The 26,712-nt window shown below is 36.7% G+C and overlaps 4 protein-coding genes across 12 annotated transcripts; 2 read left to right on the top strand and 2 right to left on the bottom strand.

The window, feature by feature from the left end:
• Positions 1–29: 29 nt before the first annotated feature.
• Positions 30–5,165, bottom strand: LOC128856016 (putative leucine-rich repeat-containing protein DDB_G0290503). The gene is made up of 10 exons (XM_054091348.1): positions 5,087–5,165; positions 4,931–5,003; positions 4,570–4,761; positions 4,394–4,507; positions 2,885–3,041; positions 1,188–1,567; positions 989–1,129; positions 849–913; positions 731–796; positions 30–224 (listed from the first exon to the last, which is right to left on the bottom strand). Exons 1-10 carry the CDS (start codon positions 5,128–5,130, stop codon positions 179–181), a joined length of 1,278 nt encoding a protein of 425 aa, XP_053947323.1. The 5' UTR covers positions 5,131–5,165; the 3' UTR covers positions 30–178.
• On the top strand, positions 4,712–26,294 carry LOC128856017 (uncharacterized). Of its 9 annotated transcripts, XM_054091357.1 has the most exons (6): positions 17,634–17,764; positions 17,853–17,879; positions 20,281–20,420; positions 22,917–23,032; positions 23,384–23,594; positions 23,949–26,293. In XM_054091357.1, exons 3-6 carry the CDS (start codon positions 20,330–20,332, stop codon positions 24,581–24,583), a joined length of 1,053 nt encoding a protein of 350 aa, XP_053947332.1. In that variant the 5' UTR covers positions 17,634–17,764; positions 17,853–17,879; positions 20,281–20,329; the 3' UTR covers positions 24,584–26,293. The 9 variants fall into 9 exon arrangements, with proteins under 9 accessions (XP_053947328.1, XP_053947333.1, XP_053947329.1 ...); XM_054091353.1 differs by lacking the exons at positions 17,634–17,764; positions 17,853–17,879 and adding an exon at positions 4,712–4,802; XM_054091358.1 differs by lacking the exons at positions 17,634–17,764; positions 17,853–17,879 and adding an exon at positions 15,164–15,185.
• LOC128856020 (protein chibby homolog 1) lies at positions 5,401–5,765 on the top strand. The gene has a single exon (XM_054091361.1). It carries the CDS (start codon positions 5,415–5,417, stop codon positions 5,739–5,741), a length of 327 nt encoding a protein of 108 aa, XP_053947336.1. The 5' UTR covers positions 5,401–5,414; the 3' UTR covers positions 5,742–5,765.
• On the bottom strand, positions 5,974–9,657 carry LOC128856014 (fl(2)d-associated complex component). The gene is made up of 3 exons (XM_054091347.1): positions 8,266–9,657; positions 6,779–8,208; positions 5,974–6,713 (listed from the first exon to the last, which is right to left on the bottom strand). Exons 1-3 carry the CDS (start codon positions 9,453–9,455, stop codon positions 6,061–6,063), a joined length of 3,273 nt encoding a protein of 1,090 aa, XP_053947322.1. The 5' UTR covers positions 9,456–9,657; the 3' UTR covers positions 5,974–6,060.
• Positions 26,295–26,712: the final 418 nt, after the last annotated feature.

Consider the following 26,712-nt stretch of genomic DNA (forward strand, 5'->3'; position numbering starts at 1 on the left):
AGTGTGGTGTAGATACCAATCATCACGGCTCAGGAAACATGCTGTTTCGACGGGTTGGGTCCAGAGGGGGAGGGGTGTTAGGTGAGTGGTACTTATATTAATCATCGTCGGTGCTTTTATGATTAAATATCCTGATTTTCAGCCTTAAGTTTCGCATTTTGAGTTTGTAGATATAGATTTAAATTTCAATTTTGTTTATTAAATCAGACAGTGCATTTCGGTACCTAAAAATACAGTTATTTTGTTTATTATGTTTCATATTCACTTTACTAAAATAACTTAGTATATGTATGTGGTATTGTATTGACAGCCCTATTCCTACGCAATTTCAGAACTCACCGTAATAACAATTGTTACAAGAATAACAGTAGCCCTAATTATGTATGCTCAAGTAAATCCGAAAGCTTAATTGCTGACAATTGTCTGTATTTTTGTTGTGAGGTTTGAGGATGTGACAACGCTAAAATATATTTATATTCTGCATTCATAAATGAAATTCGTGGCTTAACGCTGCGTTTGCATAAATTTTCAATTGCGTTAAACAATTGGACGCATATGTATATTTTATAAATATACACTTCAATACATATATTACAGTTTCTCAAATTTGTTGCAATTTAATACAAGGAATTCACTAAATATAATATGAAAATAGTATAATATGAAATATAAATGTATAACAAAAGAGGATAGGGCAATAGGGGCTGCTAATTAATTTTTGAACGCTTACTTTTCTTTCAGTTTCCGATTTGTTTGAACATAATGTTGTATTTCTTGCTCAGTTTCCTCAGCACGTCTGGATAATAAACATTAATGTCTTGCTTTAACAATAATATTTAACTCATTACCTCATTAATAATTTTTGTTCTTTGAGTAAACAATCTTGGTTGCTTATTTTCACCTCCATTTCATCCTTTAAAAAATCAATGAAATCAATAAATATTTCGTGAGCATTATTAATTTTTAATGCATGTTGTCATTAACGTACCAACGCTTTAACAGCACTCTCCAATTGTTGCGTTAGTATTTCGATCTCCTCCATACTGGATTTGTGTTTTTGCTGGAGCCTATTGCAGCGTGTCTCCAGAATTTGATTTATTTTCTTCTGCTGTTGGATTTCCTCCTTCATCTGGTTATAAATCACAAGTAGTCAAACGATAACTCTTTTTATGGTCTTTGCAATTTACCTGCATTTGGGTTTCTAATAGGAAGCGCTCTTTTTCACAAAATTTCCTACGCAAGTCTTCCATATCCTTTTCTACCTTTTTCGCCGCTTCGTCCATCACTTGACCAATGGTAGATGCCAAATTATCGCATTCCTCTTTGACAACTTGCTCCCGCTTCTGTGCATCTTCTTTATCTGCCACTGCTGCTTCAGCGATCGACAAGGCTTCTTGCACCTTTTGCAGGGCACATTTTTCCCGCTCGTAGCGTTCTTCAATTGCACTTTTTGCCATTTTTAGTGATATTTGTAATTCCTTCGTTTGACGTGTTGATTCATTAAGTTTGGCTTTGAGTTTTTCTATTGTGGCAGTGGTAACTTCATTACTTAAAGAGCGCGCTTTTTCTTTTAAGGAGAAAACAAATCTTAGTATAATTAATTAATCGTAATAAGCCGGTAAAAATATCGCATAATATAAAAGAACAAAGAAAATTATAAAATTTGTCCCGCAGGAGTTGGACGCGAAATCGTTCCATAATCATGAAATGTTACATAAAAATCTTCTACGTTTAGTAATATAGTAATTTGTTACTGAAAAAAGTATTTATTGTTTTTGGAAATATTGTGATTTATCATGTATACCATCTGTATACGTCTGAACCATTCGTTGTTATTGTTGTTGTTGTAGCAGTATACTTAACCCTGTTAGTGTAGTGTAAATCACCGGTCGTCTTCGTCTCGCTCATCTAACGGTAGGCCCAGGAAACGAGCTGTTTCGACAGGTTGGGTTCAGAGGGAGAGGGGTGTTCAATGAGTGGGTTTGATAGGGTATGTGAAAAGGTGGTTAGTGTCGTGCGGGGTGCCCTCACATGCTGGGCACATGTTTAGTATGTCGAATCAATTCTGGAAAAGTAGGAGTTTAACCTGCTACAGTGTCCAGAACGTAATTGTGCCAAGCTTACGCGGCCTCTCGGGGAAGCTGGAGGTCTTCGTCTGCAATGGATGAACGGCATTCGGGGCCGGGAGCTTGAGAAGGTGGTAAGTGTCTCCCGATGAATGTCGTTTATTGTCTGTCTGTACATTGTCTGGCCCAGTAATTGTCGATCAGTTTTGTCTTGGATCTCGTCGGCGTAATTGTTGAGGTGCCTCCTGACCTGGCTGGGAGGCGGTTCGGGGTCAAGCATGTGTCTGCATGGGTGGGACCTACGGTAGCACCCTAACAGAAACTGCTTGCTAAACAGTTTGTTGTGCTCCTTCACAGTGAGCATCTGAGCCTCGTCGTGTAGGCGTTGAAGTGGGGACATCAGTAGACATCCCGTCGCTGTCCGAATGGCAGTGTTTTGACCAGTCTAAAGCTTCTGAACTATTTGTCAAATCACTTGCTTCATTCAGTGAGAGAGAAACAGCACGCATTTTTGTGGTATAACGCACCTCACAAACAAGTGGTACTGTACCGACCTCAAACCGGTCTGTATGTACATATTGACATAAATATATACATATATATTTACATAAATGGTGTTTAATTGCAACTGCAACTGCGGAAGTAAACTCTTACTTCCGTGCCCATTGAAAACTGTTTTAGACCGCCTGAGGCGCCTGTTGTGATTTTTAGGATTACCAAGGCTCGCAATATACACTTATATAACTAATCTCCATATAATATCCAACTTACGTATTAAATAATCAACAATAATAATTGGCATTGGCCGATCAGCATACCTTCCAAAGTTTTTTCGAGGTTTTCAATGTGATCGTTCAGCTGTTTCTTTTGCTGTAATAGTTTTTCGATGATTCGAGATTGTTTTTTAATTTCGGTATCTTGTGTTTGGATGGTACTTTCGAGCAATTTCATGGTAGTGTAATATTTTTGCTTGATCTGAAATACGAGTATACAAATATTTGTCAACAATTTTTCTTCTTACTGTGATTTACATTCATGTGTATGTACGTGCGTGTATTAACATATAATACAAATATAAAAGTATGCATCCAGCGAGGAAATAATATTAAGAAATTCCTTCTTTAAGCTTATTATATTAATTTTTTGTTGTTGCATTCATTTTTTAAAAGGCTTAATAACAAAGTCTCTCGAAACCCCTTTGGAGATAAAAAACTAGGCGTCACTTTTGAAGGACCCATTATATTATGCATTTCTGGTTTTATGGTGCACGAAACAGCAAAATTATAGAAAGTTTGAAAATATTTTTTCTAATAGCGGTCGCCCCTCGGCAGGCAAGAACTTTTCATGTTTAGTTTGCTGTAGAGTCCACTTACTGCACAAACTTACAAACATTATTTTTTCTAGTTTATTCTTTACATGTAGCTTCATAGCTAATATCGAGTGAGAAATTACCTGAAATCTGAAGAGTAAATTGGACTAATGCTATATCTACAATTGATGGATACATTTTAAGATCGCGTAATTCAGAGCGTCAGATAAAAACGTTTGGCCGATGAGCCAACTATTTGTATAAGTTTTTCTGTGACATGGATATAGAGCAGCGGCTTCGCTGGCTATGTCATGTTGTGCAAATGGATGCGAACCCTACAACCGTTAAAGTAGCCGATGCAGTGCCTGCTCGTGTAGAAGGCCAAGATGAAGACCTCATGTGTGTTGGAACAATTTAAAAAATAATAATTTAATAAACAAAATATAGAGCGAAATTGGTTAGATTTTTGTTTTGTGAGTTAAATTTCTGTATTTTGATAAGATAAAACGGCGGCCGCCGGAGCCGAATGGGTTGGTGCGTGATTACCATTCAGAATTTACAGAGAGAACGTTGGTTCGAATCTCGGTGAAACAGCAAAATTAAGAAAAACATTTTTCTAATAGCGATCGCCCCTCGGGCAAACCTCCGAGTGTATTTCTGCCATGAGAAAGCTCCTCATAAAATATCCGCCATTCGGAGTCGGCTTGAAACTGTAGGTCCCTCCATTTGTGGAACAACATGAAGACCCAAAAGGGGTGTACGCGCCAATTATATATATATAACAATCGTATGAAGAAAACATTAACTACATCTCTGGATTGGTAATCTTACATATACATGTACGAGGTAGGAACTTACGCACGTATACACCATCCATACTTTAGTAAACACATAAATACAGGTATGTATGTAAAGCAATCGACATTAATTAGTATGGGTCAAAAAAATAAAGAAATGGTTGATATTCCACGCTAACTCGTTATTATAAACAGATAAAATGGCAATTTCTTGTGCTTACCTCAGTAACGTTGCTTGATTTGCATAAATGATTTCTATAATTTTGTATTTCATTTTTGAGATTTTGTATTGTTTTTTGTGAGATATCATTTAGTGATCGCAATTCACGGTTTTCCTGAAACGATAATCGTACGTCAGTGCGTTAGTACATATAACGGTTCCTTAATCTTAACATACCGTTTCTAAAGAGTCAATTTGCTTTTTAACATTCAATAACGCGTCGTTCGTAAATCTTTCCCTCGTGGCATCATCTCTGGAGTCCTCCGTTATTTTATTAGTGTTTGTTTTAAGAACGTCCAGTTTAGTGTTTATTGTTTGATTCTCAACCAATATTTCCTCGATTTTGTTTCTTAATTGATGTTGCTCATTCTGCATGCAGGATCCACGATTGCATTTGTCAGGTTAAAATGGTAAGAGAAAAATGTAATTAAAACGCACTCATATATGCATATGTATGTATGTCTGTTTGTTGAAGGAACACAAAAATGGTATTAATCGTAGTGTATTGATATCACAGCGTCGTGTTTGACATACATACCTTAAAAAGCTCCAAGTCAGTTTGTGTTTGACTGATTAAATTTTCACAGGTAGTCTTGATTTCCGCTAAATGCCTGAAACATTATATATGACAATCACTAAAAAAGGTGTTTCAATTGAAATTGACGTTCAATAAATGTATGGATCCATTACTTACAGATACTCGTCCAATGCCGCAACATCATTTTTACCATGCGGCATTCTGGTGCATGCAAATAAAAAAGTTTGGAAAAGCGAGGAAGTACTTTGATTATCATTCGAATGTTTATACGCGATTAAGAACTTAGGCAAACGACTTCCTTATTCCGTCTGTGGGGACAAAGCCTCTACCTACCCAGGTTGAACCATAAACATAATCAACCCTAAAGGAGCGACTGTTTTGATTTTTCCTAACTGCGTCGTTATGGTAACGTACTGCGGTATACATTCTAACTTTACTAGTGAGTAAATAGTTAGTAATAATTCGTCACATTTTACAATAAGTCATGCCGCTTTTTATGAAAAAATTTGAATCAAAACCCATACCAGCTCGCTCGGCCCGCTGTAATATTAGCTGTCCGGCCATAAGTGAGGACATAGATGATTTTCAAAATATTTCACTTAATTTGGGCAATAAAGAGTTGCGCTTCGCCGATGGTATTTGGATACATTCTACGCGTAAATCGGACACTGATAACATCGTGCGCTTGAATCGGCGTTTGAAAACTCTTGAAGAAGAGAACAATATGTGCAATTTAAAAATGGAAATCTTCTTGGACCTGTTGGCTGAGCAAACAAATGAATTGAATGCTCTTAAGTCGAGAGATAAATAAATTTTGTTGTTGTTTTTTTTACCCGTATGGTATATAAGAGTTACAAATATTGTTTCAGTATCATCATTTACCACACGTAAGTATGTATTCGGCGTCTACATATGCATGTATGTATTAGGAGGTGAGTGAATAGGAGCAGTTTGATGACAGCAGGTATACCATGAATGGACTGGCGAATAATGTTTCTGATTTGATCGTTACTGTCTAGTCGATTGTAAATGTTAAACATAAATTTGAGTTTATTATATTTTGAACTTTATTTTATACCGAAAAACACAATTTTGCTGACATATGTATGTATGTATACGATTATAATATTTTATTTAACTTCTAATGTGCGTTGAAAAGCCGCCAAAGCCCTTGCTTTGATTTTGGCATTAATAGGCACAGGGAGCGAGAAGCCATACTCGCGTGCCGGTAAATTGCACATCTGCCTACGTAATTTTAAGTCTTGCCGAGCGCTTAGAGCACGACTATGTGCACCACAAGCATTTAATATTAGCTTCTGTCGTTCCAAACGCTGCATACGCTCGCCTACCTGCAAACAAGCTAGTGACTGCAAACGCTCTAAGTTAAACGAAATGTCGTCTATTTCATCCACCGACTTTTGTGGGACCGTTTCCTCTTTTATATTGGGAGTAGAATTAGTATTTTTTAGATCCTCTTTGGTACCACCTTTGCTTTCAGCCACATCGCTTGTTTTTAAATCGGTGTCACTACCCAAAGTGGTTTTTTGGTTTATTTCTTTTAATTCTTCGGCCAGCTTCTGCTTAGATTCATTTAATAATTGTTGAGCGTAGTCTTCTCCTGCCATACACAGCGAAATTCCCATTTCTAGAATAATACGATGTGGTTGCCACTTCTGTTTTGCTGTAGTTAGTTGTTCGGTTGCTCCAGGAGCAGCATTCTCAGCTTGAAGCTTCGTCTCTGCAATTAGAGAGGCCCAGTCAACACCTAAGGCATCGCCAACTCCTGCAAAAAATAAATTGCGGATATAAGTATTTAAAAATGTGCATATAAGAAGACACTATACGAACCTTTGTTTCGAGAATCTTCCTCCAGTTCTCCGTCTGAAATTTCTTCAAAATCGAGCATTTCATCATCATCATGCTTGTCATCCACAATACCAGCGTCGTCATTCGCGCGCATAAAATCCTCTTGTTCCGAAATACCATCAACTTTCATGGTGGAGTCGTCATCTGTTTCTGTTCGAGACTTTTTCTCCCCTTTGTTGAGAATATCATCATCGCTATCGCTAATTTCACTTAGCTCACCACTGGCTCTTCCGTCATTGACTATGGGATTGGCTAGTACTGAGAAGTTATCACACTTTTTAAAAGTGGCCCCATCCAATTTTTTATTACCATCAGTCTCGTGCAAAAGCTCACCAGATTCCGGCTTATCATCAATAATAAATGGTTCATTTTGTTGTCGTATTAGATTGGTAGCTTGCCCCAGTATGCTTGGATTTGTGGTGGCATTTGCAGCACTTTGCGCTGCTGCTTTAGCGGCTGCAACAGCTGTGCTCGCCGCTGCTACAGCACTTGCTTGGGCAGCTGCTTTTGCGGCTGCGACCGCAGCATGCTGTTTCTTAATTAGGTTTGGATTTGTATAAGTCATTTTGCTTTTGTTGGGAAATCTTGGGTTACCGCCAAGAAAACCTGCTACGGGCGGTTGAACGGGCAGTGTCATTAGAGGTGGTGGATGCATTCTGAGTCCTTGCGCATTCCGATCTGCGTGGTCTTGGCCCACTGCGCCACCACCTCCTCTTCGAAAATTTCGTCCGCCACGCTCGCTGCGATGGTGATGTAGGGATGCGGTTACATTTCCTCCGCTACCACCGCTGCCAACCCGTTGCATGGTTTCTTCATCTTCGCGCCATTCATTTTGCCAACGCCGATCTAATCCTTCCTGGCGAGGAGGTGCTATTGCTTTCTCACGTTTTGGTGGTATCTCCAGATGATCATGATCCCCCCATGTATCGCGTTGTCCCGAACTTATACCAAAACTAGATCCATCTGCCTTACTTATATTAGGTACTACATTTTTCTGTACCTCATCTGTATCCCAATCAGGCTCTGAGAGGGCTCGCTGTTCACGTGGTGCCAGTTTTGGAGGCCCTGAATTAGGGCCGCCACCTATTATGGCTGCGTTCCTTTTCGGACCACCTACAAAACCGCCACGTCCAGTTATTGGAGGAGTGTCATTCCACTCCTGTTCCCTGCTAGCATCCCATTCACCTTTCCATTCCTCGCGCACACGTTCTCTATTCCTAATCAACCGCTCTCTTTCATCAGGGTAAATAAGCTCGGGCTCCATTTCTCGAAAATTGCGAGGATCCCGGTTATCTCGTTGGTCTCTAGCTTCGCGTAAATCATGAATTTCTCGTTCTCGTATTTCGCGGGGCCAAGCGTTCTCTCGCTCTCGTCCATGATGCGCTTCTTCAATATAAGCTCGGTTGTAAACCCTTAGAGAAATGGAGTTTATGTTAAAATAAATAGTTGAGGCATGTTATTATACATACCTATCCCGATCTTCCTCGGGGTAAACATCCCTTGGGTCCCTCAATCGTGCAGAGTAATGTTCACCTACTGGGCTCAATTCGCGTCGCCGTACAGGTAAATATTCACGTTCACGTCGCAAATCGTCCCGGTTAAGCAAAGTACGTCTTTCGGCTTCCATATATTCTCGTTCTCTTTCATAGGCATCTAATTCACGTTTTGACATATGACGGGATCTCTCAATAGCTTCCAAGGACCGCTCACGACTATTATAACCACGAGATGCTGCCATAGCCAGTTCTCTTTCTGCGGGTCGTGGCAATAATCGTTCTCCACGTTCACCACTTATCCCAACATATTTTTTTTCCTCCTCCTCCCTTCGTAGTTTTTCCCTAGCCAAACGTTCCCTTTCACGTTGGCGTTCTTGACAGCGTGCCAAAGCCTCAGCCCGCTCTTTATCGCGTGCAGCTTCACGTTCAGCACGTTCCCGTTCACGATCTCGTCTTTCTCGTTCTCTTACCAACTCTTCATGTCGCATTTTGTGATCATGCCGTTGTCGCTCAGCTGTGGGCGAAGGTGTTCGTTCTCGAGTTCGAGTCTGAATTATAATCTTCTCGCGTGACATCATCGTATGATGCATTCGAGGTGGGCTCTTCTGGCGTTTTATGTCCTGGTGAATACGAATTTTCGTTATTTTGGTAGGTGAACGCGACCCTGTGCGATGATGGTCCCGCTCACGTTCCCTTTCTCTTGCAACAGCAGCGCGATGTTTTTCACGTTCACGTTCCCTTCGTTCTTTGCTTGCAGCACGTTGATGCTTACGTTCTGCAAGTTTTTTCAATTTCGCCTGTGTGGTGGGTGAAAGCGATCTGTGGCCGATGTGACCGCTTAAAGCTGCAGCGGCGGCAGCGGCCCTTTTCTTTAATTTAGCTTCTTTTAATTTGCGTTTTAGATGAATACGTTTGGCCTCAAGCTTTTTTTGGCAATGCTCACGCTTTTCCCGCTTTCTTCGTTCTTCTGTAGAAGAGCTACTGGAACGACGTGACGTGCCAGCAGTAGTTTGGCGAGCCTTTTTTCGTCGATGCCGTTCGCTGTCTGAACTTGAATATGAACTTCCAGAAGAATCAGACTCAGAGCTGCTGGAACTATCAGAACTGGATTGTTGCCTGGATTTCTTATAACGCCGCAGCGACTCTTTAGATCGCTTATCCATGTTTCCTATGCAAATGATAAATTATTACAAATTGTACTGTCTTGTATTCCTTTTTTTGTGGTTTAGGTTGTTTCAATGTTTCTGAGGAAAGATTGAAGAGTTATTTGGCCAACTTAAGAGCTATAACGCCAACTCCAAATAAATGAAAAAATCTGTCTTGTATTTACGCAGGCGACTTTATTTTTCGTGTAACACTTGTTTGCCAGATTGACCGAATTGTAATATAAAATTAACCGATTCGCTTAAACACTAAGTACAAAAGGTCTGGTAGCACTGGAACTAATGTTCCCAAAACCTTAAGGCCTTTCTACATACTGACAATTACATGACATACATTAGACAATAAACTACGTCTAATTCTATTTTGTGGTACCAGCCAATTTCGAAACGCCATAAAAAATAAATATATTTATAAACGCTGAAGTTTCGCGACCTGACTAGCAACAATAGTTAACCAGATACCAAAACACAAAAAAAAAATGTAGCCTTGATGACAGCAAGAAAGAGCTCGTTATAGTGCGCACACTGATCGACGTATTGTTGTCCCTTATAATACGTTCACGTATAAGTAGATGATCTACTTTTTCGTGCTTAACTCCCAATCCGTAATTAAAAAGCGAGATTTTCCGTAGAAAATTTCTCTCCCATAATCTTAGATTATAAAATAATCCTAGATAATAACCATACTTTTTGACATAGAACCCTGTATTTTATGTGTAATAAATCATTACTTTTGCGAGTGTAAAGAAAAACGTCAAAGTAAAAACTAAATAAAATGGATGCCGGAGATGCTGGAGAATACAGGCTTGTAGATATAATTCTAATAAAATATTTGTTAGGTATTATTAACTGTGCACTTATATAACAGAAAAAAGCGTGTGTCCTCTTATTATTATTATAAAATGTAATATCGAATTTCGTATGCCATAATTTTTTGAAACCTCAGTAAACGTCCTTTACGGACTTTCTTCAACTGTTTAATATTAGCAGCCAATTCAGCAATTAAATTAACTATTCCTTCTCCTTGTCTTTTATTCATATTGTTAATAATGATTAAACAAACCAAAAACACCGAAAAACTCCACCAATATAATTTCTATGAAGAAAAACCATTCACAACAGTATTGATAGCTGATTGTCAATTTTGCAGGTAACCTGCCATATGTGAACGGGTAGATTAATTTTGTGGATTTATTGGTAATTAATGGCTATGTGAACGTACTTTAAGCAACTACCAGCTAGCAGTGCAATTTGGAAATTTCTACTGGTTTTCTGTTTGCTTACAATTTTGAATATTATTTATCTCTTTGAGGAAGATCAGACGGCAATTCGCCAAACATTGGCTGCTAAATAACAAGTACACCTCAAGAATGATAAGATTACACCTTCCCAAGCGTTTTGACGTCAGTACAGAAAATAAACAAACAAAAGTAAGAGGAAGAGTAAGTGAAAGAGTGGAAGCCAAGAATATAGAGAAAATCGTGCGCACATTTATCTACACGTGCATACATTTGTACAGAAAAGTTTGTTTATTTTCTGTATTGCCGACACTCAATTGTCAAATTCGCCAAAAATAAAGTAACGGTTTTCGGAAAGCGCAACCTTTTGTATTCTCTACATCGTGAATGCACCTTAAGTTTCCAAGTTTTCAAGCGACTAAGCTCACTTAATCTTCTAGGCATCACTTTCACTAAATTTCTCATTTATTTAGTTAAAGGTTCATTTAAGTTGTCCTTGTTGGAAATCGTCCTCTGTCTGGTTTTTCTAACAAGATGGCCCCACAGATTCTCGATAGGTCTAAGTTTGGCGACTGCGAGGGTGATCAAGGGTGTTTGGAGTTTGGAATAATAACTATTCTTTAACAATTTTGGGTGTATGCTTTGGATCGAAAATTTCAATAGTCTATTTTACTTATTATTGACTCAATGAAAACTAGGCTACCGACTCCCTCCATAAAGTTCCGCACCAAAGCCGAGCATCTTCCGAGTTTTTGTAACACACTTGTCGAGAACAGCGTCATTCTTTGCTCGCCAAAGTTTTGGATGCTTTTTGCAGCAAATATTTCAAATTTACTTTTGTCTGTATATAAAATGTTTCCGCAGAATTTTAGAGCTTCGATGCTTGTATTAAATATTGCATTAAAAATACATTCAAAGGCACCAAAAGCCTTAGAAATGTTGGGAAACTGTTTCGGTAATGATACTTTAAAGTGGCATGAACGTTTCAGAAGAGATTTTGAGTCCATCGGGAATGACGAACATAGTAGCACTTCGTCGACATCAAAAACTGATGGAAACATCAATATAGTGAAGAAAAGTTGAAATAACCGCAAATTAACCATCAGAGAGCAGGAAAAATACTTAAACATTGCTAAAGATTTCGTTTAGCACATTGTAGTTAATGATTTGGGTTTGCACCGTGTTGCTGCAATGAATGCACAAAGGAAGGGCGTTTCTTTGTCGCCAAAGACATGATTTTTAAGACTGAATCCGACCCAGCATACATCAAACGCATTATTACTGGATACGAGATGTGGGTTTATGACTACGACACGCAATCGAAATATCAGGCGAGTGAGTGGAGCTCCGGCTGAACCAAGACCAAAAGAGCCACGTCGTTTTCAATCAATAAAGAAAGCGATACTCACGGTTTTTATGGATTACAAGAAGGTCTAACCGTTAATAAGGAACATTACTTGGATTTGTGGATTTTGCACCATGACAACGTAACGTCGTACAGCGCCATTATTATCTGTGAGTTTTAGGATAAAAACGAAACGAATACCTACCAAATTCTCCTGATATGGTTCCCTGCATTTTTTTTTCTGTTTGATCGAATCAAAAAACTACTTCGGAGAACGCGTTTTAACAGCCAAAAAAGTAATGGAGAAGTCGAAGACGGTTCTGTTGTTTATACCGAAAATAGAGTTGTAGAAATGTATCGAGAGCTGGACAAAACGCTGGTATATGGTAAGAGCGTTGCAGTTGATGGGGAACACTTTGAAGACGATAATATCACTTTTAAGAAATAAACTTGTATTTTGAAGTTTCTGAATATATCCAGAAACTTTTTGATCAAGGTGTTATGTATTGTAGGCTTAGTAAATTTCTTTAGCAAAATTTTGGCAGGCAAATATTTTTGAGGTTGTAACATTGGTTCGACTACGTTTTGTCAATGCCCCATTTCATTAATTTATAATTGTCATTTTGCGACTGACGTGCACATAACTCAGTTTCGAATAGTTAAGATAACAGCCATTGCTACTGACCCAATGTTACCATTAGCCACAGTGCCCTTATATTTTGCTGCTATTGAGGCCTTTGCTACTAGTTCCATTGATAATAAACTGATAAGCCACCAAAAATCATTTATGGTACTCGTAGTAAAATGCTTCGATAAAATATAAGTATAATAATTTTGGTAGTCATGGCGTTGCGCATTTTTACATTTACTTATGTATATTTGCATTATAAGCGTTTGTTTATTGTATGTACGAGTATGTGTTGAAATGTTGTATTTGTAGTCTACTGTGGACTTTTACTTGCAATTGATTACACAAATTAACTCAGATCAACAGAGGATTTTAGAAAGTTCCAAACAAGTTAACATTTTAAGAAATATTTTGATATAAAAAATACCTCTATTTATTAATTATACTTGTAATTAAAAATATTAAATATTAGACCATAAAATAGGTTCTTCTCCTATTTACATCAATTGTTGTTCTACAAATGGGAATTACTACATTTTATACGGTATTGAACGGCCGATTGCTATAAGAAAACATTTCTTAAATTAATTTTCGCGCATGCAACAAAAATCTATATATGTGAGTTTATAACAAGAGAATAACTTAATAAGGCTGACCTTATTTTGCAACTTTGTTTTACAATGCAAGATTCCCCCAGAAAAGTTCCTTTGGTCATAAAAACGTGCTCTGCGAAAAATTGTATAATGTAAAGGCGTGTTTATGAGGACCTTTTTAATAATTCCTATTCTTTTGAGTCCAAAAATAAAATAGGTGTGAAAAGTTATCAATTTAGAAAGGTGAATATGGCAATGTTAACTCAGTCATTTAATACTTTTTTATTTGACGAAATTCTCTATAGGAAAAACGTGATAAAGACAATTTATTTTATATTGCGCATGCTGCTTTGGATTTTATAGAAATCGAGGAAGACAAGAAGCTTCTTTTAAATCAATGGAAGAAAAGGTTCATTGAAGGCTAGTGGCAGTGTTTTATATAAAAAGAGAGTTGGGCAATTCGTCGACGGTATTTCATTATTACTTCTTTTGCACGGTTTTTTGAGAAACTATTGAGAGTTTTTTCATCATACAAGATTTCTAAAAGTTTTCATATGTCGCATGAATTCTTTCACACGATTTTTTTTGCACGTATTTCTAAGGAACGCATCTACTGTGTAAAAGAAGTGTTGGGTGCAAATATCGCTGTTGCTTTAGCGAACTCGCAGTGTCGAGAATACAGAAGGTGGTGTCTTCCGGAAACCGCTACTTTATTTTTGGCGAATTTTACAATTGAGTGCCGTCACTACAAAATTTTTTTTTATCTCCATTTATTAAATACTATCTGTCAATCCAAAACATTCAGTATTACATTTGATTATACATTCTAAGAAAATAGCATGAGTAAGAACTCCCTTCGGAGATCATTACATTACATTAAAAAACAATATTTACGTTATTTGACTTATTTGAATTATCGAATTATATTACTTTTATTTTTTTATTAAAATCTTTATGGCAGGCCAATAGGTACATGTTTTTTTAACCTACGTCGAATGTTGGCGTTTTGGATGCGCGAGGATTTGGATGAGTTGCAAGCCAACTGTTGTATATGCGACTAATAAAACTAGTTTCCTCACGTATAGTTAGAACCCTTAGGTCAAGGTGCATTGGCACACATGCGTAGCACTTTCGACTGAAATCTTTGTAAGATTTCAAGATTTGAGTTTGAAGCTGAGCCCCATATTTGTATTCCATAGGTCCATATAGGTTTAAGTATTGACTTATATAGAAGCATTTTATTCTCCAGTGATACTGCTGAACTTTGAGCTAGTAGCCAGTATAGTGAACGAAGTCTTAACCCAAGAAGCTTTCGTTTTAGGAATATGTGGGAGCGCCACGTAAGTCAACAATCAAAAACAACAACTAAGTGTTTGGCTCGATCAGTTTGTGGTATTTGGCAACGAGTGTCAATGTTGCTGGAGGGAAAGAGTCCATGAGGAGTGTGAACGTGATTTGCCTTGAATTTGTCTCGTTAGCTTTTTTGTACATTAGGATGTCAACACAGGATGAAATGACGAATAACGGTTTTGTTTTACTACTTATCCACTTTGTTGTTGGTCTAGTTCCAAGACAGTTAATAATTTGAATACATTTGCACAGGTTTGTTTACTATTGTACTGACAACACTCAATTGTCAAATTCGCCAAAAGTATAATAGCGGCTTTCGGAAGGCGTCACCTTCTGTATTCTGTACACCGTACACGGTGCCTTCGTATCGAGTTGTTGACAGCCTACTGTATGTGCTGATTACGATTTTGTTTGTTCTATCAAACTGCCAACACTTGTAGTGCGTGTAAAACGTATACTATGAGTGCGCTCCTCCTTGCACACCGATTTGCCATTCAACGTTCGTCTTAGCCATTTGAGGTGCCGGTAATGCATATCGCTATGCTACAACTATTACTAACTTTTACACACAAAAAAGTAATTGTATACATTTATTTTGCAATTACTTATCTTTGATATTTGTCAATGGTGTGGTAAATTTAAGGGGTACCTATAGGATTTTTATGAAATTTTTGTTTTAGTTCAGAAATATTTTGTAAGCGTGTGAATGTTTCCAATGCTGAAAGTAGATGTGTAATTTATGCGCGAACGGCTGGGTTCGGGGGTATTTTTAATTTTGATTTTTCCGTTTTATCAGCGCATTAACTACGGAGCAATTGTGGGATAAAGTGCTTTCTTGTGTACTTTAATAAAATCTGCTGCTGTACGAAGGGATTCAGTGAAAAGAAATGAAAATAAAATTTCAAATTCTGAATCATAGAGCATTTAATCTTCGACTAATGCTGGTGCGTAAATGACTTATATGTAATTGGTAGTTCTTCTAATCATTCAACTATACTGTAATCCGTATAATATACAGTAATTTAGTTGGGTTACCATATGTGCCAGTTGAACAAACATAAATATGTATATTTGTACATATGTATGTACATACATAAGTATATTACTGTGATGAAGCGAAAATGTGCATAGTGTACGTTAATTGTGGGCTTGAAGTTGTGTGTGTATGAAAAATACTTTTGGTTTGCTAGAGAAAGTACTTTTAATATATAATGACCCAGATTGAATTCGTGTGGAACTTCATGTGAACAATGCATACTAATATTTACCATTTACGTCATTCTCGAGAAACAAGAAATTACATACATACATATCTGTGAAAGTGATATTATCGTCTTCAAAAAGTTCCCTATCAACTGCAACGCACTTACCATATGCCAGCGATTTATCCAGCTCTCGAAAAATTTCTGGAACTTTTTTTCGGTATAAACACCAGAGCCGTCTTCGATTTCTCCATTACTTCTTTTCGGCTGTTAAAACGCGTTCTCCGTAGTAGTTTTTTGATTCGATCAAACAAAAAAATCGCAATGAATTCGATGGATGTTGGATGGTATTCGCTTCGTTCTTGGCCAAGAATTCACAGATTATGATGGCACCGTGCGACGCTGCGTTATCGGAATGCACAAATTCTTTCTTCTATGGCGAATCGTTTCACGTAAACATATCATAACACCCACATAATAGTCGTTATTAGCTGTTTGACCTTCTGGCAAAAATTCGTGGCACATCGCTTTCTTTTTTGACTGAAAATATCGGGAATTTTTTTTGTGTGGTTCTCTCTTCTTACCATGGCTGGATTGTGTGTCGTACTCATAAGCCCCCGTCTCGTCTCCAGTAAAGATGCTCTTGATGAATGTTGGGTCGGATTCAGCCTAGGAGTTATGTCAGTTCTTGCATGTAATTCATGTCCTTTGGGACCAATCTTGCAGCAACACGGCGCAAACCCAAATCATTAACTGCAATTTCCTGATCCATAAGCAATGTTGAAGTCTTTTGTCTGCTCTCTGATGATTAGTTTGCGGTTATTGATCAAATTTTCTCTCACTTTATTGATGTTTTCATCAGTTTTCGATGCAAACGGCCTGCGACTACATTCGTCATTTCTTCTGAAGCGTTCATGCTACTCGCAAACATCTGTTATCTTTAGAGTATCATTACCGAAACAGTTTCCCATCATTTCTAAGGATTACGTACCGTTAAATCCATTTTTAACACAAAATTTAATACAAACTTGTTGTTCCAAATTGAAATATTGTTAAAGAGAAATGTATACTGCAACTGTTAACCTAGCAAGCATTTAACTAAGGTTTTATAATTCATAATATTTATGAAAAGTGGTTTTATCATAAACTTGATAAGTATGTATTTAAAAACAAATAAGCGTCTCAGGCGAAAATTTTTGTCCGAGCGAAATCACGCGATTTTGTAGTACAAATTTTCACTATTTATGGAAATATCGATCTATCGAAAGTCAAACAATTTCACTCATTTTAAAAACGACGAAAAAGTTCTATCGAAGTAGATTTTTTTTTTCAAGCCAATCAGTACTTTTTCTTTACTTATACCTTAAAATATTAGCATTTAGGTAAGGTTTTATAATTTATATTAGGTGGACTCCTCATCTCTTAAAAAAACAAAAAGTTGGCGTGGCTCGTCCGCCAATGTTGTCTACTTCTTGCTTTCGTCTAAATTTGAGTCCATAAGAGAGATACGTTAATTTTTAATTGTAATTCAATTCGTCTCCTCATTAAGGCTAAGAACCTTTACGTGGTCCCTAGCGGCTCAATCCTTGTGGGTTTTAATCCAGCCCCATCCTAGGTACTTATGTCGGCCACTGGCTTACGCAGTGTATTATGAAATCATTTCCCAGATAAGTGAAGTTGTTGACACGAGCAAGCAAGTTCTGTTGCCATTAGTTTGTGACTCTTTATTTAACAGCCCTGTGATCGAACTCAGAGGAATTATTCTGAGATGCTTTATTTCGATAAAAACATAACATATTCGTAACAGTATTTTGTACGTATGCATACATATGGTATTTTTGAAACACATAAATTTGTAGCCGAGCGTATTTGTCTTACCAAATTCGTTTCGAAAAGACTCATTAAAAGCATTCTATGTAATATAGTAATATAGAATGAGTGTGGAGCATATACGTATGTAATTTTAAAAGTGCTTTCAAATTACAAAAGAACTAAAAGCTTTTTTAAATTTTAAATTATTTTGGTTTTGAATTTTCTATAGTAAAACAAATCATCAACAAATCGGCGGGTAAATAAACAAAGTGGCGTGAAAAGTAATTAATCATTTGAGTTTAACTTCACGGTCATAGTCAATTCGTTAACTTATTGCCGAATGTCCAATGCATGTACATACTTATGCACCTTCAGATTTCTGCACAGGCAAGCAAGAAACACAACGTTGCTCGTAAACAAACAACTAAGTAAATCGGGCGCAAAACGGTGTGTGAAAATGTTTAACAAATTTACTATAGGGTGTCCCATCAAGACAGCCGAGTTTGCAATTTGGAAGAACACACAGTGTTTATTTTAAAAACTCTTATGTTTTTATTGTAATAAAGGCAGTATACATGTAGATTATGTATAGAACACAATGTACCAGTGCCAGTACTATAGGTTCAATGTAATCAATGGCGCATTCGTCGAAGGCTGTGTTTTGAAATATGAATGGTTTGAGCCGTCTTCGGAAACTCATCGTTCCGGTATTGAGTTTTCAAAGTGTCTTTCCATGACAGGCCATTGCAATTCACAATAAATAAACCCCTTGTGTGAACATGCGAGCTGTTAAACAATTACCTTGTTCAATCCAGAAAATAGTGACAAACTCAAAATCAGCGGTCTTACTTGAACACCCAATATACTTGTACTTGTGAGCATCGAAATATTATGTTTTTTTAGTAAATAATATACGAATATAATATATATAATATAAGTAAATAAATACGAATAACGCGCGCATACATTATTGCTCCCGTTACTCGGAAAAACTTGCAACTGAAACCAAAAACGAGAATGTGAAAATTTGAGTAAACTTTCAATTCAAAAATAAAGTCGTTCATGAATATTTTGCAAACATCAAGTTTACAAATAAATATGTATGTATAAGTATATATGTGGTCGCCGTAACCGATTGGGTTGTGGCTTGACTAACATTCGGAAGTTCCCAGGTTCGAATCTCCGGGCATGAAACATCAAATAATAGACAAAGTCTTTTCTAATAGCGGTCGCGCTATGTCAGTCAGCCGTTCGGAGTCAGCTTAAAACTCTGAATTTAATTACTGTCCATTTATTAATGGCAATTCCTTTACATTTATTTTCCCTAAAAATAGGTTATTTTATTACATACACGCATCCAATTACAATCCGAGAGGATAGGGTCTCTGTCTTGTTAGTTTAGCACGAAGAAGCACGAAAGGTAAAAGAGTCTTGGATTTTCTAACGTTTATGTGAGGAATGTAATTTGGTGCCGGCGGCCGGACCGCCGAACGGACTTGTGCGTAACTACTATTGGTCTTTGGCAAACTTCCGAGTATATTCCTGCCTGTACGCCTCTTCATTTGGGGAACAACAGAAAAAACTCACAACACAAATCAGAGAAGGAGCTCGGCTAAACACCAAAAAAATGTGCGCGCCAATTAAAGCTTTATTGCATCCACCTATTGCATCAAGCTCTGTTCAAAGTGGGGTTCGCATTTGCTCACTGTTTTGTGTCATTAAGACCACGCAACGTGTTACAAGTCAATCAAAACAATGGAAAAACTACATGAATTGATCTTCCCACATCCACCGTATCCGCCAGATTTGGCCAGCGACCACTGGCTGTTCGCAGAACTAAAAAAAAATCTCGCCGGTAAGAAATTCGATCTACAAAAGTGTATTGAAATGTTAAAGAGGCGCTGCAATGATTGCGTGCGATAAAAAGTGTTAGATATCAGGAAGTTCAAGATCCATAATCTATTTACATATGTTCTTCTGATGGAGTGATTACGGTTAACTTTATCGGATAAACTTAGTCGTTTTCTGCACCAAGTTCTAGCATATATGTACGTCCGCATACATTATGTCCGAATCAAATTGAAGTTCTTCAAGTGGCGCAAGGAAAGTTTGATACCAAAAAGATAAAAAGCGAATGCGATCGTAAAAAGCTTTATCATACGTAAGTATGATGTAAGTATGTATGTAAGTGCTGCAACTATTTAGTTGTGCGAAATTAAAAAAAATATTTTATCGCAGTTGCGCGGTTGCAGAGTCCGAGTGCAGGCGCTTATAGTTTTTGTTGACAACTATGTATTTAGAGATATCCGTGGAGGCGTTATTTGGCATGAACTCGTACGACTTACTCTGGTAGCATTGGAATTTCATGCTATTATTTATAAATATGCGTTCAAGCAATACACTTGGCAAATAAATACAAATAGCATTCAAATAACGTACCGTTTTCATATATAATACATATGCATGCGCATACGTATCCATATATAATATGTATGTCCTTATAACTAAAAATATGTATTGTATGTATACTTGTATGTACAATAAAAGTTAATTTCATTCTGCTAGGGTTTTAAGAAAGTTAATAAGTGCTAAAATTTGAGAATAAATAAGTGCCTTTACTAAGAAAATCAGATCATAATGAAGTACAAATTTTTCAGCATAAAACGATTTCCATTTTGGATAATTGCCATCAGTAGGGAGTGTGCCATGGATTTTAGTGAACTATTTTGGTATTTAATAGCAATTTTGATACCAGCGGCGTTTACAAAAACTTATGGCTTATATTTGGACTACTCAGGTAAGTGGATAAAAAAAATATTTTTTTAAACTGAGTTTATACTACATATATATTATCAAGTTTCATCCAATTCCATCATCCAATTTTGCTTTTGAATAACTTTTTTACTAAATAAATAAAATAATTTTGAGTGATCTTTATTTTGACCTTTAAGCCCCCATTGCTCGTCTGTTTGTAAACTGCAGCTGTCTACAGGGTCCGGCACTCGAATTGCAACCAATTAAAAAGGCCATAAATAGAGTTTGGAAAATTACTTTTATTCAATTCAAAGTAAAAAATGTGTGAAAATAATACAATATAATATTCAGAATCAATTTACTTTTGCTCGATATGACCACTGTTGGAGCTAGAAGCGTTAATTGGAATTAAAAGCACAGGTGCGTTACGCGGTCAAGCGAAGAATGAATATATCTAAAAACTATTAGCAGTAGGTGGGCGATGACAGAGAAGGGTGAGTGACGAAAACGAAAAATAAAACGGTGATATATGGTGGTGTGATTTTTCACTGCAGCTTACTACGAGTGGTGGCGCACGTACTTTTGTATTGGCTCCTGATTACCAGGACATCTAACCGAACAAAGAAACTGACCTACCGCTAAGTATAATGCACTCAGTGCGCTGCTACGGATCTGTGACTGCATCGCTAATGTGCTGCGTTATTCCAATAGTAATTTCTGTGTTGTGAGCCCTGTTGAAATGTCCATGGTCTGCCACCGAAATATTTGTCTACCCACGGTTTGAAAGCACCCTCCAGACTACTTTCAATGAAAACTATTGGAGAGCGCCCTTTTGGGGTTGCAGCGGCCCAAACCAGTACATCTGGCGGGTGCTGTCGCCTGGTGGCCAATCGATGATTCAAATTCTCATATGAACGGTTGGTCAAAAAAACCCTATTGCTCAATTGAAAAAAAAATTCGTTAGAAAACACAACGTTCGAAAACTAACTGCTTTCGGCAACTTTGTTCTTCTCCTTTGCTCTTTCAAGTCTGACTTGTTGCTGCTTTGGTGTGAGATCATGCGCCTTTTGGATTTTGTAAGGCTTGACTTTGATACCATTTTTCAGTATTCGGCGTATGCTACGGTCAGATATTTTCAGTTCTTTTGTCATTTGATTGGCACTTCGCACAAATATAATGCAATCACACTATTACGTTTGAAATCCATTACTGATTATCTTTTTTCCGTTTACTCTCGGCAAAATGCTTCCGCGCGCTTGTAAACAAAAATCTGGACTGTCATTTAGCCAACTAGCAGACAGCTGATGCTCGTGCGGTCTGAAGTTGGTTACACTTCGAGTGCCGGACCCTGTAGTACACCAGTGTGAAATATAATTGACGTACGACGTCAAATGAAAAGGTTATAAATCTTGTATCTAAAATAATTCTATATGTAAATACAAAACCAAATTTGTGGTGTGTGTGTTGAGTTTATCGCCAACTTACCTAAGTAATACCAAAATAATAAATGAAGGCGATACTTTTGTAGATACAAATTGTGACGAATCATGAACTCTCGCGAAACATCTAGCCATAATAGTTACCAATTTGGTGATTTACTAGATTTACACTAGATTTAGTGCTCGTTGAAAAATAGGAATGTTTCAATATTTCACCAGGCATAAAATTTGGTAGAATCTATCCAAGATGTTTAGATGCTGAAATAAAGGCGAAAGGATTAACCAAAAAATACTAATCATGGAGTTTTGTGTACTATTTTAAGGGCATCCAGTTTTATACGATTATTTGTTTGGACATGAGTTATATGATTTTGATTACCCAGTATGAAAATACTAATTTTTTTTATTAACGATTCTTATACATTTTTAGAAGCGTTGCACAATTGCACTTAGTGAATAAAAGTACATATCTATAAGTACATATATACATAAATTTTGCCTCTCAATAAATGGCAAATATCCTTTTTTTCGAAAATTAATTGATTTACAGTTCAGACATTTTATAAATGTTCTAATATTAGCAGTGGGCCAAACTTACTCGAGTAGTAGACACCTTGATGCCACTATTGCAAAAAACCTAGCCGGCTTTCGTCGTAATCACTCGTGTATAGATCATATCAGTAAAATGCGCATCATCATCGAACAATCTGTGGAGCTCAATGCTACTCTACTTACACACGACACGACCTTTATCGACTATGTTAAAGCCTTTGAGCGCTTAGAAGAGAAGCTCGCGGTATCTCACCAGAGCTAACTAATATAATGAAAAGATCCTACAATGGGGGACGGACAGCTGAGACAACCCTTTCGGACAGTTTTAGGGGTTAAGCAAGGCTGCTCTCCGGGGGTTTGAACCCTGCAAACCGCCCCGTGCGCACGGGCCTTTATTTATTTTCGGTCCTGGATTTTTTGAAATTTTCGTCATTCTTGTTTGACACTATTTTTGAACGAAATATTCATTATAAAGTTATGAATGGAAAAAAATTAGATGTAAAAAGTAATATTATATATGTTTTTAAATTAATTTAAAATTTTTGTAGACAATACTGAGTTCATACAGCAAGAGGCTGGATATAATATTTTACTACAATGTGATATCAAAGGCTTGGTAAACGAGAAAATTGAGGCTGACACAAAAATCTATTGGTTTTTTAAGGTGGGTATGCACTTGCACGTAATTTAAATATCTAGAATGCAAGGTGGCGCAAAGTGGTGTTTTTTAATAATTTTTTGTACTAAATAAAAAAAAAAGATTTTGAGTGATGGAAATCTTAATTTTGACCTGTATACGACCCATTGCTTGTCCGTTTGTACACTGCAGCTGTCTAGTTCACCATTAGAAAAAATTATACACCTTTCGATAGGGTGGCTAATTTTGCGCCTCCTTGCATGTATGGAGTTGTAGTGCATGTATGTATATGTACATACATGTGTTCATAGGAATCACAGGATGCGACTGCTTGTAAAATATCTCTTATCGAAGTCAATAATTTAATTATGTTTGCAGCAATGTCGAGAAAAAACAGTAGGCGGTGGCAGATGTCACGATTGGATGCAGCTACCTTGTGAAGAGAACTTTTGCAAGTCTGACTTGTTACTCCTCAATGTCACCGAAGAGTATTCTGGCTTATATAAATGCAGTATGGTGCCATTAGAGTACAGATCTGGTCAAGCAATTGATATTCATCTAGTTAGAATTTATCATTTAAATGTGAAAAGTAAGTGGACACTGCCATACTCATACACATGTACATATGGTATACATTTGTACATTGTAGGTATATTAACATAGCCCATCTTTTTCTAAATTAAAAATACTGTTCTCCAATGCCTGAAAATGTTACCGATTGATATATTCAGGCGTTCCCCCATTGATGAATTGACGAATAGCTTTATATTTACCACCTATTAGTCAATTACTTTTGTACCTATTAGCAAATTTTATTTTACTTTTTATTTTTTTGTAATTTTGGATTTTGCAAATTTGTTGAGCTAACAACTATTGGAGAACAAATTTTTCCACTAAACGTTACTAAGTGAATACGTATCTAAGTGAATATTCTTCTTTGCAGATAAAATTTTGGCTATACCAAAATTAATTGATGCTTATCCTTTGAATAAAACCGCAATTGTTGGTGCCCAAGCAGTGTTCCAGTGCCGTGTGCAAAGCGAGGAACACCCGACCATAAAGTGGTTTCGTCGCAAATCCACGTCAAATCCCACTGGTTTGGAATCTGCTGCCGGCATTGGTTTAGGTGTATTCAACGATAACTTCAATGCTCACATTGTCAACTACAACGGACATACCTACGAATTAATACACACGGCGCAAGAGAAACATGTTGGGGACGAGGTATATCTCAGTAAATTGATCCTGAACGGCGTGCGTCTGCAAGATGAGGGCTATTATGCTTGTGTAGCTTTTAGTTATTATGGCTATAAGATACGCGAGGCGTACTTGCAAGTTGATAACCAGGCGAATATTGAATATTGGTCGGACTATGACGCCAACGAGGAAGCTTATACGGATCCACGCGAGTTTTGGATGCTATTTTTGATGCCATTAGGGTTGGCGATGTTTCCGCTTATGGTCTGGCTAAGCTATTTGGCTTACAAGCGACGTCTGGCAGGTGCGGGATCCAAAAGGGAATTACGCGGCTGTGCTGATGAATTCACGGAGCGTGACAATTGTATTTTGAGAGTATAATAATATGTGAAAAGTGTGAAGCCGCGTATAGGTTTGAACTACATAAGGATATAATATTTAATGTAATTCTACTTAATTCTAGTTAAGTTACTAGTTTTTATTAGCTGAAATAGCATTGCCTATGAATTTATCCCAGATTCAGATTTCCCTTGGTGGAAGTAAAAATTTTTGTTTCTGCTATTCATCACTTGTAAAAACTGTGTTTCTGATTATTTTTAGCTTTTAGCCTTTCCACTTTCAGTTCTACATACATAAATATGTAAATACAATCCATATGTATGGCCATTCGTTCCGGTATATTAAAATACCGGCCAAGACACATTTTTAAAACTTAGATTAATTTTGGTTATTGACTATTGGCTAATTGTTGGAAAACTAAGGCAGATACGCTTATAAAAATAGTTTGATTTAAGTTTAGAATAATTGTGTATGTACTTAAGTATATTTGAACCAAACTGTTAACTGTCATTGTAAGCAAATGAATGTATGTATACAGATATACAAGTAAAAACCCTCTTCCTATGTTTTTAACAGCCACAGGTGTGAATTTGGCAGGCGCCTAGGTGTGTAATAGTGTGAGTGCTTGGTATTTTTGCTTGAGCGTATTGGCGGGGTTGCTATGCCAAATTAGAATTTTTATGGTAGCATTAAGGGGGCCTCTTATCAGTGGCTTCGAAAAAAGATTTTTTTCTCAATTTTTTTTTCGAGGCGAAAAAAGCGACACACAGGAATAATCTTTTGCATTTATTTGAAGACATGATTGAAGAGTAATAAACAATTTGTTAACATAAATAAAAAAACAAAATGGCGGACATATGAGGGACCTCGCACAGCTTCTCGTTGCGCGATAGTAAAACGGTGTGTAAGATTGCGGTCGTAGTTTTCACCTGAAACATAAAAGAAAAATATTGTCTTATTCAGAAGGCTTTCCCTCATATAAAAGACTACTCTTGTATCAAAATATGAAAAAATGAACACACAATTATTTATTGAAAAAAGTGTTTTTTTCAAAAAGGTGTTAAATAACATTAAAAAATGATTTTTTTTTTTTGTATTTTGTTAGTTAATTAGTTGGGCATTTTAATTATCTTTATATAGATTATCGGTTTGAAATGATAACTTTCGTCGCTTTTTTTAATCTTACACGCCATTTTCAAAAACATGGTTTTGAGAAAACGTGTTTCAAAGTTTTCAGAAGGTAGACAGTATACTCACACGAGGGACGGTTAACAGGCCTGTAACTCCGAAATCACTTTGAGTTCCGCTATGAAATTTTGAGGGCATATTCTCCTATAATATATCTATTGATTGCAGTAAAAAAATCGATTTTTTGAAGCCGACTGATAAGAGGCCCCCTTAAAAACCATAGAATATCGACAAAAAAAATACAAAATAATATCTTGGACTTGAAAAATTTACAATAACAAATATCTTTAATATATTTATTAGCTATAATAATGCTTTCTTATTCAGAAATATCTGAATTTGTACGAAATTTTTTGGTACGATTTTTTAGGAAATTTAGCCAGTTACATAAAAGAGCGTACTGGAATCAGGTGATATCAGCTGTGGGGATTTTTCGATGACCAGTGCGTGTAGTGTTCTAGTGAGTATAGTGAAAAAATCGTAGTAGCATTTAATAAACCAAACCTGGCTTGTCTACGCACACAAGAGAGCAAGACAGATGCCAAATAAAAGCAAAATAATAAAAAATTAAATTCTTTCAATATTTTTATTTTCTAAGAGTGGGACTGAGACACACCCATGATTCAATAATTAAAGGTTTGCTCACTAGTGACATTCGATTTTTGACACTCCCTTACAAAAGGTTGTATTTAAAAATGTGAATAAAGTGGAACAAATTAAATCCTTTTTGGTAAAAATGGTAGCAAAAAAGTATTTTCTTGCTTAAATGGAAACAAATTGCGAACGCTTTAAAAAATTAATTTTAATTAATATTTGAATGTAAATAACGGTACAAACAGAAGTTATAAGCGGAAATTGCGTCAAATATTAAAACAAGAAATTATTTCACTTAATCCAAGATTTTATTTTGTGAATTTATTATTAAATTTAAAAGCGATCGCGAAGTTGCGAAGCTTCGCCAATATGAAACTATTTTGTTAAAA

This window comes from Anastrepha ludens, chromosome 2, assembly GCF_028408465.1.
Source record: "Anastrepha ludens isolate Willacy chromosome 2, idAnaLude1.1, whole genome shotgun sequence".
Lineage (NCBI taxonomy): Eukaryota > Metazoa > Arthropoda > Insecta > Diptera > Tephritidae > Anastrepha > Anastrepha ludens.